General features: G+C 38.5%; 2 protein-coding genes across 13 annotated transcripts in view; one reads left to right on the forward strand and one right to left on the reverse strand.

Moving 5' to 3' along the window:
• LOC101901237 (heat shock factor protein) overlaps positions 1-4942 on the reverse strand; it is a 38145-nt gene extending 33203 nt beyond the window's left edge. For 5 of the 12 annotated variants that reach the window (XM_020035055.2, XM_011292175.3, XM_005178398.4 and 2 more), the window contains exons 1-3: positions 4759-4941; positions 3178-3252; positions 2763-3084 (exon numbers count right to left, since the gene is read on the reverse strand). In XM_020035055.2, the coding sequence (XP_019890614.1) occupies positions 2763-2867 (105 nt within the window). In that variant the 5' untranslated portion in view covers positions 2868-3084; positions 3178-3252; positions 4759-4941. The other 7 variants (XM_011292176.3, XM_020035054.2, XM_059126216.1 and 4 more) reach the window with 6 other exon arrangements.
• Positions 4943-8746: 3804 nt separating this feature from the next.
• The window catches only part of LOC131804001 (polycomb protein Pcl-like), an 8834-nt gene continuing 3691 nt past the window's right edge, over positions 8747-13889 (forward strand). The window contains 9 exon segments of the mRNA XM_059126113.1: positions 8747-9983; positions 10216-10708; positions 10768-10940; positions 11005-11209; positions 11278-11516; positions 11876-11973; positions 11976-12031; positions 12033-12084; positions 12123-12355. Coding sequence (XP_058982096.1) covers positions 9373-9983; positions 10216-10708; positions 10768-10940; positions 11005-11209; positions 11278-11516; positions 11876-11973; positions 11976-12031; positions 12033-12084; positions 12123-12355 — 2160 coding nt within the window. The 5' untranslated portion in view covers positions 8747-9372.

The raw sequence follows: 13889 nt of genomic DNA on the forward strand, positions 1-13889 counted from the left end.
GGGAGGTACCATTCAATGGGGGCTATACAAAGACGTGGAACTGCACAGACAATTTTTTGTCATATGCTGTAGCATCCATTACGAACTTCAAATACCAAATATGAAACAATTCCAGTGAATAATGTGTCTAAAATAGTCAAAATACCGAATATCGGGAGGTGCCGTTATATGGGGGCTATACGAAGACGTGGACCTGCACAGACAATTTTCTGTCATAGGCTGTAATATCCATTATGAACTTCAAATGCCAAATTTGAAACAATTCCGGTGAATAATGTCGCTAAAATCCCCAAAATTCCGAAAATGGAAGTTACCGTTATATGGGGGCTACACGAAGATGTGGACCTGCACAGACAATTTTCTGCCATAGGCTGTAGTATCTATTACGAACTTCAAATGCCAAATTTGAAACAATTCTGGTGAATAATGTCGCTAAAATCCCCAAAATTCCGAAAATGGAAGTTACCGTTATATGGGGGCTACACGAAGATGTGGACCTGCACAGACAATTTTCTGCCATAGGCTGTAGTATCTATTACAAACTTCAAATGCCAAATTTGAAACAATTCCGGTGAATAATGTCGCTAAAATCCCCAAAATTCCGAAAATGGAAGTTACCGTTATATGGGGGCTATACGAAGACTTGGACCTGCACAGACAATTTTTTGTCATATGATGTAGCATCCATTACGAACTTCAAATACCAAATATGAAACAATTCCGGTGAATAATGTCGCTAAAATCATTAAAATACCGAAAATAGGGAGGTACCATTCAATGGGGGCTATACGAAGACGTGGAACTGCACAGCCAATTTTTTGTCATATGCTGTAGCATCCATTACGAACTTCGAATACGAAATATGAAACAATTCCGGTGAATAATGTCGCTAAAATCATCAAAATACCGAATATCGGGAGGTTCCGTTACATGGGGGCCATTCCAAAACTTGGACCTACATGGCCCATTTTCAATGCCAAAAGTCCTATGGACATAATATACATTTGAGTAAAATTTTATCAACTTACTTCGTATCGTTGGGAAGATAAAGTGATTTCTACAGACGGACGGACGGACATCGCTAAATCGACATAGAATTTTATGCTGATCAAGAATAAATATATATACTTTGCGGGGTATAAAATGTATATTTCGATACGTTACAAATGGAATGACAAACTTAATATACCCTCCATTCTATGGTGGAGGGGAGGACCATTGAAGTCCACTTCACATCTGATATAAATATTACGACGTACCAGGTTCGGACTATATCGAATCCGCCACTATAAAGTGATAGCAGATATGAGTTTTTTTTTTGTCTTTGAAAAATGTTGAAGTGTTTTTGGAGGGAATCTCATAAAGAGTGGACCGGTATATACCATATTTACATTGGATCTACGGTCGATAGAAATATTAAGATGCACGAAGTTTGAAGCAAATCGCAGACCTTTTTTCGTATGTATTTACAATTATAATTATTCCAAAACTTGATCCCTTAGGAGAGGAAGGGATAAGAAGGAGTGGCCCAACTAGATCCCATATTAATATCAGACCTTGTATTGCTAGAAATATTAGCATGTGCCAAGTTTGAGAAGAATCGGATGTTCATTTTGCATTTAGAGTGGGTTAGGGTATTCAAAATGTTTACCCGTGGTGGGGCATAAAACCAGTAGGAGTGGTCTGATCTTATCCAATCTTTATTCAAGATCAAGAATTGGATAAAGTATTTGGAATATACGCTCATTATGAGGATAATTCATTTTTTTTGTGAAGGAGGTATCAGGATTATTGGTCCGATCTATTGCATATTTACAACAGAATTTGTGTTGGTACAAATGTTGGGATATGCCAAGTTTGAAAAGTATCAAATGCTCGAATTGCATTTTGTGAGGGATATTCAAAGTTTTGGTCCTTTGTGGGGGGAGGTGCCAGAAGGAGAGGTTCATTTTCATATCAGACGTAGAGGTAGAAGAAATATTGGGATATATGAAATTTGAAATTTTGTTGTGAATATTAAAATGTTTGCCCTTTGTGAGGGTGTAGATATTGTCCATTTTCGCACCTGAACTAGTTGTGATACATATTGCAAAGTATGGATCGAGCGAACCTTTTTCTTTCTACGATGTAAAATATTTTCTTTGAAAATTTGATTTTGGCGGAGATACCTAAATGACAGATATTTCACAGCTTCGATCTCAATCTAAGTTTAATTATAATCAGGGCTGTCACAGAAACCATGTCGGTTTTGCTTATTGTCGTTTTTTTAAACCAATATTGGTTTCATTTGGTGTCATGAAACCAAGTTGGATAAAATCGGACCAGCCAAATGTCGTGAAAGGGATTTTGTCCAAAAAGACCTGGGGTCTAAAACCGTTATTTCGATCAGACACATTTTGGCCGCACCAAATAATATATATACCCTCTGTAGCCAAGCGTTTCCCCTTCAGCTAAAACAAATTGTGTAACACGCCTTAAAGTATGTTATAAAAATGCTGTTTGGTTTGGTGCTCAAACAGCACAGCCCAGTTACTTCAACATCGTTTGAAAAATAGTAGTTATCGTTCATTCAAAAAGCTAAGCCTAAATTGCCTAGTTGCTCTGACTTCGTTTTCAAAAATGCTTTGTAAAATCTTCAAAGAACAATCAATCAATTCCTTAAGTTTTGGATATAATGCCTCACAACTTACGTACCTTCGGATTAAATACATATAATTTAATATTTTCTCATTTACATATATATATATTTAGCTTTGACTCACCTTACTCCAACATATCAAATTATTCGTTTCGGGATCTTCAACCAAACGCCAAAGTTTGGCCAAAAAGGCCGGCACCCCAGCCCCTGTCTCGCCGAACGTATGCATATTTTTCGATTTGCTTGAGATTTTCTCCAGGTTATCGCTTTTGGACTCCAACTTGTTGATTTGATTTGTTGTTTTGTCGATCAAGCAGCAACGGGTTTTTCTTTTTGTTGGCAATAAAAATTCAAAAACACACAGAGTTTTGAAAACAAATCACGATACCACTTCACTAACTTTGCAAGTTTTTGGTAAATTCAATACAATTTCGTTTAGCTTGGAACTGTAAAATAAAAAAGTTTTGTAATAATGGATATTTTTCTTTGTTTTTTTTTTTTTCGAAATTTTTCTTGTAATTTTTATTTCTTCTCCTCACATATGTTGTTGTTGTTGTTGTTATTCTTCTTGTTCTTCTTTAACTTCGTCTTCGCTTCTTTGTATTTTGTTATAACTGAAATTGAAATATACACAAAAAAAATTGAAATTTTGGTAAAATATTGATTTTTTTTTTACAAAAAATTCGGATTTTTTTATAAAAAATTATATTTTTGTGTAAAAAATCTTATTTTTTTGTAAAAAAAAATCGGATTTTTTTTTAAATTTTTTTTTTAAAAATCTGATTTTTGCATTTTTTTTTTTTGTGAAATATTGATTTTTTACAAAAATTTAAACTTTTTATAGCACAAAAATATCAAATTTTCATCATAAAATATTTATAAATGCTGGTAATTGAAAGAAATTTTCACTTTTTTTGTCCGGTTGAATGGAATTTTTTCGATTGATTGAAAAGGAGGACAACGGAATAGGAGATTTGGAGGACGGAGCAAGGCAAGGGGTTTCTACAGCGGTGAGTTTGTGTAGTAACAGCAAATAAATTGTTTGTTTGTTTCTTGGTTTCGTCGTCTCCCGTATTGGGTTGCTTGGCATCAAAAGTAAGTTTTCCTGTTATTGTTGTTGTTGCTGGCCGAATGGCAGTCAGGCAACGATGGCAATGGATTTCTGAGATACACGTCATTAAGTAATTTTCCTTCACATCTTTGTTTCTTGGGTTTTGGAAAATCTCATTTTTCTTTTTCTTTTTTTAATTTCTTTCTTCCTTTCATCTTTTTCACATCCTTCAAAATTTTGGAATTTCATCACAACCTCATGTTGGAGACGTCACAACACTCTAGACACGCCATTTGCAATACACAAGAATCATATTTTTAACAAAAAATAAAAAAATTCCACACAATTTTTTTTCAATGAACACTTTTCATCATAGGTATATATTTTTTTATTAAACAATTATCGGCCACCATTTTCTTCAACAGCAATTGGGATCTTGAATGCGTACATTGTCGGGCTGGCTCATTGACCAGCAAACAAATAAAGCAGGCAGGCAACAACCGACCAAACAACAATCAAATGCGTTGCGGCAGCAATGCAATTCAACCATTTTACAAACAACAACGACGACTGCGACGAAGTCTACGACGATACGACCGACATACAACAACAAAAAAGTAAAAAATCACAAAAATTAACACACAATCACTTTATTTTTTTTATTTTGTAGTAGTTTCTTCTCACTTTGTTTTTTTTTCTCTTCTGCTTCTTCTCCTGTTCAACGGCTTGGTTGGGTTGATGGTTATTATTATTATGGTTGGTTGCTTGTTATTGGTTAAACGGGCACATTCACACACACTACACACACACTAATGTCACCTGAATAATAAAAAAAAAATAAAAAACAACAACTCGACTTTGTGATGATGGTGTGCTTCTGCTGCTGCTGCCAGTAAGTAATCTCTTCAAAAAGAATGAATACGACGACCGAACGACCGACAAACACGAATGTGGTGGGACTAACCAACCAACCAACCAACCGATTGATAAATCAAGACCCCAAAGCAGACTGGCAAAGGGAAAATTTCATTTCATTCATTTGCAAATTTCACCCATTTTTGTTGCTTACATTCTTCAAATCACACTTTACACTATCTAAAACCGTTCAAGTCTCTAATTAACTGTATTCAGTTTAAGCCTGTAATTAAGAATAGATAATTTTTCAAAGCGTAATTTCTGTATTAAAGCTGGGAAAAAATTTTCTTGCTTCTTTCTATTCACACTTTAATGAAAACACTGTTGCTTAATTTGGGGCAGGTTGTGTGAACCAAACGCCACACAAACACCGTTGGCAAATTTGGTACGTAGTAGTAGCAAATGATGTTTTTGAAATTTTATACCACGTTCATATCGGCATTTGAATTACGTTACTTGGTCCATGGCACAAATACAGAAGGTAGAACAAAGCTACCACCTAAATACATATTTTTTTCTTTTTGTGTCCTTATTCTGTCAAAACATATACACATTTGTTTATGTGTGTGAATAGCTTTGAATAAAAAATACAATAATTTGGAATTATTTTAAATTTGGTTGAAAAATAAATTCATATTTTCTACGAATGGGTAACAAATTGTACAATTTTGTAATAAAACTGTATTGTCCTACAGGCTTTTCCAATATAATGCTAGGAACACAATTGGAGCGAACGACGAATTTCGCCCTACGCGGCGACAAAATGAGCCGCGAAAATTCGTCGTATGGAACACAATACCGACGAAATTATAAAACAGCTGATGAAGTTGTTTACTTTTTGCTCATTTGTTGACTACAATGAATTATACAAGAACACATAATTCTTTACGTTCTCTATTATAATTTCACTTATGTCCATCTTCTCTATTATAAATTCACTGATATCCATCTTCACTCAGGCGCAAGTACACAAATAAATAAACAAATTAATTATGTTTTTTTTATGCGAGTAACAGATAGTAGAGTGACCATAACAAATTTTAAAGTAAAAAGTAACTTTATTTACTAAAACACATAAAATTCGTACAAGTATGGCCACCTCGTACTGTTTTGTTCGCCGGTCGCCGGCGTATGAAATAGAAATAAAGCTAATTGAGTTCGCGGCGACCGACGAAATTTTCGCCGGTGCCGTGATTGTGTGCACTTCCATATACACATATGTGTTTTATTTTTGACGACGAACATACGCCGCGAAAAAATTCGTCGTTCGCTCCAATTGTGTTCCTAGCATAAGAACTTTGGAAAAGAAATTAAAAATAAACAAACCCAACTTGTTGACACTACAAGACTCCAGCACAGAGTTGCATTTTTCTAGTTTCTTTAAAGTTAATCAACCTTTCTTATTGAGCCATGGGTGAGGGTATAAAAAATTCCAAACTTTTCTGTAATGTTTTATATTTTCTGTAGTTTGTGATGTTTAAAGCCCATTTAGACTAGTCATTTAAATCGACCCTATTTCTGATTTGTTCTAGCTCCTCGAATTGCATCCATGTTCTCTTCTCAAGCTGGTAACCAATATTTCGATTAAACATTAAACACTTACTTAAAACAACTCCAAGCTTTGAGTTGATTGAATTTTATGTAGTAAATTTTCGTAAATTTTGGAGGATTAAATAAATATATAACTTAAATCGAAATAATAATATACAGGGTGAGATAAAAGAAGACTGCAACAAAGTCAAACGCCGTAATTTTTACATTTTTTTAATTTTATTGAATAAAAGCAAAAACTGTCGGAAATAGCATCAAATATTAGAATAAGTTTAGATTTGTTCGAATTGGTCACCTTTGACACGAATTATAACCTTCAAACGGCCAATGAAACCGTCACACGCTGCCCGAATGTTGTTCTGCGGTATTTTGGACCATTCCGGGCGAAGCGCTTGCATGAGGTGATCGACACTTTGGTATTTTTTAGGGCAAGCCTTGCTTTCCAAAATACTGCAGACAAAATAGACCAACGTATTGGTGTCCGGAGATTTTGGTGCGCATTGTTCGCTGGAAATGAAGCGAGGAACCTCATTTTGTAACCATTCTTGGGTGGCGCGTGCTGAGTGCGATGGTGCTGAGTCCTGTTGGAATGTCCCAGGTCTGCGGCCAAAATGTTTTGCGTGCCCAAGGCTTTATTACACCCTCCAGAATATTTTCGCTATAATATTTGGCATAATTCTGATGCCACGGTCGATTAATACGAGCGGAGAGCGACCATCGGCTGTTATGGCGACCCACACCATCACCATAGCCGGCGCTTGAGTTCTGGTGGCCTCTTTGGCAAGTAGACACCATCGTTTTGTTTACAAACTGCTGGACAACGAATGTTTTCCCGTAGGAGAAAACCAAATTCGGCAGTTCACCACTTTCGGCCAAGCGAAGCAACTCTTAGTCTATTTTTCTTTCTGTTGGGTGTAAGCTCTTGCATTTTTTGGAATTTCAATGGGTCATGGCTACCCCGAGCTCATTTTTCAATATTTGCCGAATGGAATATTGCGATATGTTCAGCTCACGAGCCATTTTTCGGCCACTACGACGCCAGTGGTGATCGATCAAGTCGCTTCTTTACTTTTCGAACCATTTCTGCTGATGTTGCTGTTTTCTTCCGTCCACTTCCTTGAAGTGCTCTAACGATAGCCACTTGTGTAATTTTCCAGCCAAATATAAAGAAATCACACTATCACGCTTGAATTCCATCACGAATAACTGTTTTTTCGGGAAAATTCTCACCAAAATGCTTTTGGACACTTGTACAATATAATGATCTGTCACTGGAATAATTTTAACACGAGTGGCTTAGAAATGACAGCAGTCTGAAGTTGGTTGCAGTTTTTATCTCACCCTGTAGTATAGATATAGCCCGAAAGATATTTATAGCGCATTAATAAAGTGTGATTTTTTTATTTTTTAACAATTGAGCACAGTCAAGAGCAACATTTGCATAAAATAATCTTCAAACATTAGATTTAATTGGCCGTACTATTAACTCAGATAAAGATTTCATGACTTCTTTGTGCTTTATTCCTAACAAAATCGCCCTTTATAAATTCGTAAGTAGTCTAACGCGTTGTTACCTTTCAAAGCCATCTGGCTACACACACGCACACCTTCGCCACAAACAGCTGATGCGTGTACGTTACGTCGCTGCACTGCCCGCCACTCAATAAATTGTATGTGGTTATTTACCGCCGCCGCCAAGTAACCTTAACAGAAAAAAGTAATCGATGTCAGTTTTTAAGAATATAGGAGAAAAAATGGCTGACTGTTTTAATATTTTTTTTTTGGTTTTCAATTGTTGAATTAATTTAATGGAACTGTTTATAATAAACAATAAAAGAAATGTTAGCATTTTTCAATTAAATGCCAATTGAAATAACGATTTGTGCCGAAGACGAGAACAGTAACGTTAACGAAGGGATTAAATGAATAGAACTTTGTAAGTGTTGAATACATACGAACAGTTCTTTTTTTTGTTGGGCTCTGTTGGTAGGAAAGGACTCAGACAACAATTTTAAGAATGGAAAAAGAAACCAAATGAAATGGAATTAAAACATAAGTGGGATGTAGAATTTGAAGTAATATATTATGTATTAAATGCCGTGCATGTTTTTGCTGTAATTATTGATTGTGTGTGTTTTTCAAGCAAACTAATTTCATGTAGAGTATGTAGCCAAGGTTCAGACGACGCGCCGGCTTTACATGTCATACATACATAATACATACAAGTTGAAGAGCATGCACTGAATTGTTTAATTGTGATTTGTTGTTGTTTTTTAAGAATACATATATTTTTTTAGCAAAATAGAGTTTGTGTGTTTAATGCTTTGTTTTCCCTCTCTCTCTTCCTTATAGCTTCGCGCAAAAATAATCCTTTTTAAAATTAGATTTTGAAAGTCCACAACTAAGCATTCAAAAATGATGAATAACCAGTTCAATGCTCCAACTTACCGGGAGTTCAGGGCCAATGCCACATGGCCAAATGGCTCAACATGTTGCGGTTTCACCACCTCAAAGCAGTGTTTTGAGTTCATTTTACAGCCATCCACATCAGCAGCAGCACCAGCAACAACAACAACACCATCATCCCCTCACACACAACAGACCCATGCACATCCTCATCACACGCAGCAACAGTTATCTGCTGCTGTGGCGGCTTCAGGTGGTTTGTATGCCGATCCCAGGCAATTACAGCTAACCTCCAGTCCTCTAGAGAAGGCTTTTTACACCACAACAGCGGCGGCAGCTGCCTTGGGAACACCACAGCAACGTTTCTATACCACAGCTCCGGGTTACAGCCTTGGCAACAAGTCCTCCCACCGGACATGCTCATCCCAATACAATATTGATTACAAATAATTTTGCATCGCATCAACACCAAGCACCAGTACAAAGTCCAGAGCAACAAAGACTAACAGCTGCCTTGAATCAAGGCAATATTCGAATTGTTACCTCCTCCTCAGCAGCGGCCGGAAATCCAATAGCATCAAATTTCCAGCAGCAGCCAGCTCCTCAGCATGTTTTCAATTTGAATAACTCGAAAACTTTACAACACATTTTCCCACAACATCTATTGCAACAGCACCAGCAGCAGCAACAACAACAAAATTTCCATCACACCCCAGAATTGTTGGCACAGCATCATTTCACCACAGCCCAACAACATTTTGCGGCAGCACCATCTGCTCAAAATGCCGCGGCAAACACAACTCCCCTTCATATGCCTCAATACTATGTAGCCAATGAATCGCCCAGCATTGGAAATTCCAAAATATTGGCAAATATACCCAGCACCACCACAAACCAAATGCAAGTCTCAGGTGGAGGTGGTGTTGGTGGCTCTAGTGCCGGGCCAGGAGCACAACTGCCCACAAATGCGGGAAATTCCTCAACCGTGGTATTGGATCGCATAAATATATGCATTAATAATTTATATACCGATACCACTTCCTCATCATCCAACTCCAATTCGTTGGCCTCCACTCCGGCCCAGCAACCCTCACCCATAATACCAGCCATACAACACAAGGCCATAATAGAAAGTGGTCCACCGCTGCCACCCTCCTCGGTCAGTTCCAGCGAAATCTATGAATCAAATGCTTTGGTGATTGATGAACCAGATTCGACTACTACGGCGACCACTCCTCACACCCCACCCACAACACCCGAAAATACTCCCCCCACAGCCTCTTTAAATTCAGCGAATAAATCCCATGGGAATAGCATCAGTACAACGACGAGTAACATAAGTAGTCCAAGTACTTCATCATCGACGTCGGTGTCAGCATCAAATCCTGGCATCCAGAGTTCCCATAACATTAGCACAACCAAGCAAATTTTGCAAATGTGGCCCAAAATATAGAAGAAATGGCCCAGGAGGAAAATGAGGAGAAGGAGGTGGTGGTGGTGGGCAGAGGGGCCAATAAAGTCACAGCCATAACATCGAGTAACACAGGAGCAATGGCCCCAGTCAATGCGCCTCTTACTCCACCCACACCACCCTCACCGGAAGTGAAAGTGGGAACTCATAACAACTGCACAATGTCCTTATCTGCAACTCCCCCCCAACAACACCGCCACCACCGCCGCCACCCTTTATAAATGGTGAAGATGTTTTTATCAAACGCCAAGATGGCCGTTTCTATTTGGGAACAGTCATTGATGGAGCCCAAAATCAATTTCTGATACGTTTCGATGATAAAACCGAACAATGGTGCAAGGCCGAGGAAATGCGTAAACTTGGCGGTGCTGGCAATGATTCCACGGCACATTCCAGCAATCAGGCAAAAGACCAGGCCATGTGTGTGGCATGCAAACAACAGCAGCCCGATTCAAAAGTGGAGATTTGTGAACGTTGTGGCCGGGGTTATCATCGGAAATGTACCCTGGAAACGTCAAAGAATAGTGGAGTATGGTTATGCAAACGTTGTGACAAGCCCATGAAGCTGGGCTCACACTCCGACGATGAAGAGGAGGAAGAGGAGGAGGTCGACGACGACGATATGGAAATTGAACCTTTACAGGTTGAGGAGGCTTGTCTTCAATTACCATATGATGTGGGTATTGCAATCGTGCCATTTAATTTCCCTTATGAATTGTTTATTTTTCTTTTCAGCTCAATTCCCTTAGCTGGGACAGCAAACATCGGGTGAATGAGCAACAAATCTATTGTTATTGTGGCAAAGCGGGAAAATTCGATCACAACATGTTGCAGTGCTGGCATTGTCTCAACTGGTATCACATTGAGTGTTCGCAGAAATTCAAGGGCAGCCTTCTACGAGGAGATGTGTAAGTTTCCACTACGCCATTTCGCGATCTAATAAACAAATTGTAATGTGTTTCGAATTTGCAGCTTCTTTGTATTCTGCTGTACGGTGTGCAACAAGGGTGAGGAGTATTTAAGGCGCCTGCAAATCGATTGGGTGGATCTGTTGCATTTGATTATCTACAATCTGTCCACCATGAAGAAACATCAAAATCACAAATATCATCATTTGCTAAAGGACATTTTCCCCTTTGCCATGGAGAAACGTATCAGTTTGCCCATAGCTAAGGAGGTAAGTAGTAGTAGTGTTAGTACCGTAAATGTATAAAACCCCATTTTAATTTCAACTTTATTTTCCAGTGGAAATCCATGCCCGAAAATGAATTTCTGGAAAAACTGAAAAACACTCTAAAGGATAATACCGAACGTTTTGTGGGTGGCAAGGAAATTAAAAGGGATCACTACTTCTTTGCCCTGCGAACAAATGGACCACCATTTGTACAACCCATAGCGTTGGAGAAAGATCAAATTATAAATGATGATTTCATTCTCAATGATTTGAAACTAAAACTTCTACCCGAGGCTCCAGAAATCAGGATGTTCAATTTAACAAATCCCATGAAATTCTCAATCAAACACCCACCTCAAAACCCAAAGCATTGGGGATAAATGTCCCAGGGATATTTATGCATTTGATGACACCTCCGATGATGAGATACCCATAAAAATATTTTGGATAAGGCCAAGAAGAAAACCAAAAGCCTGGAAAATTTAACAGAAATGGAGGAACAAAAGAGTGAACACAAAATGATCCCATCAACATCAACGCTGGAAAAACTCGATGTGGAAGATGATAATGCCAACGATGCAATACTCAGTATTAATAATAAACCGAAGATGCCAAGGCAACTATAGCCAGTTCGCCCAAAAGGAAGAAAGCAATGAAAACCGATAACAGAACAACGACTGCCCGAGAGAAAAGTTCGCGGAAACGCAAAGCCTTCTCCCTTACCAAAAGCTATGTGGAAAAACAGCGATTAATCGATTCATCTTCGGATGAAATTCTAGCAGCAGTTCGCGCTGTACCTCACTGGATTTGATAATACCGCCGCCAAAAAAACTTTTTGGGGCAAAATAATCCATTTCGTATGATCACGCCCAAGAAGAAAGTCCCCAATCATCATCGGCGACGGCCAGTGGCAGTGGTACGGCCGGTAGAAAATCCGTTAGTTTTGGTCTGGTCAATGGCTTGGATTTCAGTTCGAATTTGGCGGCGCTGAAAACGACGGGATTGTTTCCTAAACTAAGCTCCAAGGCTGCCGGTCAGCCGAGGACCGTGAGAACCATTAAACGAAGACTGAGTGCCAAAGATATAACAATTGGACCGAATCAAGAAGTGCGTCGAAGGCGTATACGCAGACAGTCAGCCAATGTTGAGGTGAGTCAGAGAGGGAGGGTATATATCATTTGATACGGCCGAAATGTGCCTCATCGCAATATCGGTATTAGACCAAATCTGTTTTAGGATATTTTGAGTCGATCTAACGATGCCCGTCCGTCTGTCGGGCTGGCTGGCTGGTGCGTCACATCTCAATATTTCATCAACACAAGATGTGTCATAAGATGGTAGAGATCGGATCATTTCTTCTGGGACTTCCCCCACAAAGGGTCAAAGTTTTGAATATCTAAAATGATCATAAAATCCGAAATAAGCATCCGATACTATTCAATTTACACATATCACAATGTTTTATTAATTCAAGGTCTGGGGTGAAGTTGAAATATATCGGTCCACTCGTTCTGGTACCTCCCCCACAAAAAGGGTCAAAGTTTTGAATAACCTAAACAATCATAAAATCTGAATAAGCATCCGATCCTCTTCAATTCACACATGTCACAATATTTTTTATTAACCCAAGGTCTGGGATGAAGTTGGAATATATCGGTCCACTCCTTCTGGTACCTCCCCCACAAAAGGGTCAAAATTTTGAATATCCATGGAGATCATAAAACACAAAATTAACATCCGATTCCATTCAGACTTGGCACATCTCAATATATCCATCAAAACAAGATATGTCATAAAGATGATACAGATAGGACCATTTCTTCTGCTACCTCCCCCACATAGGGTTAAAGATTTGGAAAACAAAACTCTCAAAGAAAGCGAAACTTCACACATCCAAATATTTTTCCTAACGCAAGATCCGTTGTGAATATGATATATATCTGTCAAATCCTTCAGGTACCCTTCATCCAAATGTTTGCGTGCCGAAGGCTTTAATACACTCTCCAGAATATTTTCGCGATAATATTCGGCATTTATTCTGAGCGGAGAGCTGTTATTCTGAGCGGAGAGCTGTTATGGTGGCCCACATCATCACCATGGCCGGCGCTTGAGTTCTGGTGGCCAACCGAGGTGCACATTTTCAGTTGATCTCTTTGGCATGTATACACGATCATTTTGTTTGTTTACAAACTGTTGGACAATGAATGTTTTCTCATCGAGAAAACCCAAATTCGGCAGTTCACCACTTTCCAAGCCAAGCGAAGCAACTCTTTAGCTCTTTTGAGTCTATTTTCTTTTCGTTGCGGTGTAAGTTCTGCACTTTTTTGGAATTTCAATGGCTTTACCTCGAGCTTATTTTTCAATATTTGCCGAATGGAATATTGCGATATGTTCATCTCACGAGCCATTTTTTCGGTCACTGCCACGAGGGTTTCGATCAAATCGCTTTTTTACTTTTCTTTCAAACCATTTTTCTGCTGATGTTGCTTTTTCTTCCGTCCGTCGGGCTACGCTACCAGTATCACGGTAACGAGCGATGGTATGAGACACAAAAGATTTATTCACATTTAAATACTGGAGTGCTCTAACCATGACCACTTGTGGATGGCTTAGAAATGACAGCAGTCTGAAGAGGTTGCAGTTTTTTTCATCTCAACCTGTACATCTGTCGACAAAACTGACT

Source organism: Musca domestica, unplaced genomic scaffold (assembly GCF_030504385.1).
Source record: "Musca domestica strain aabys unplaced genomic scaffold, Musca_domestica.polishedcontigs.V.1.1 37, whole genome shotgun sequence".
NCBI classification, from domain to species: Eukaryota; Metazoa; Arthropoda; class Insecta; order Diptera; family Muscidae; genus Musca; species Musca domestica.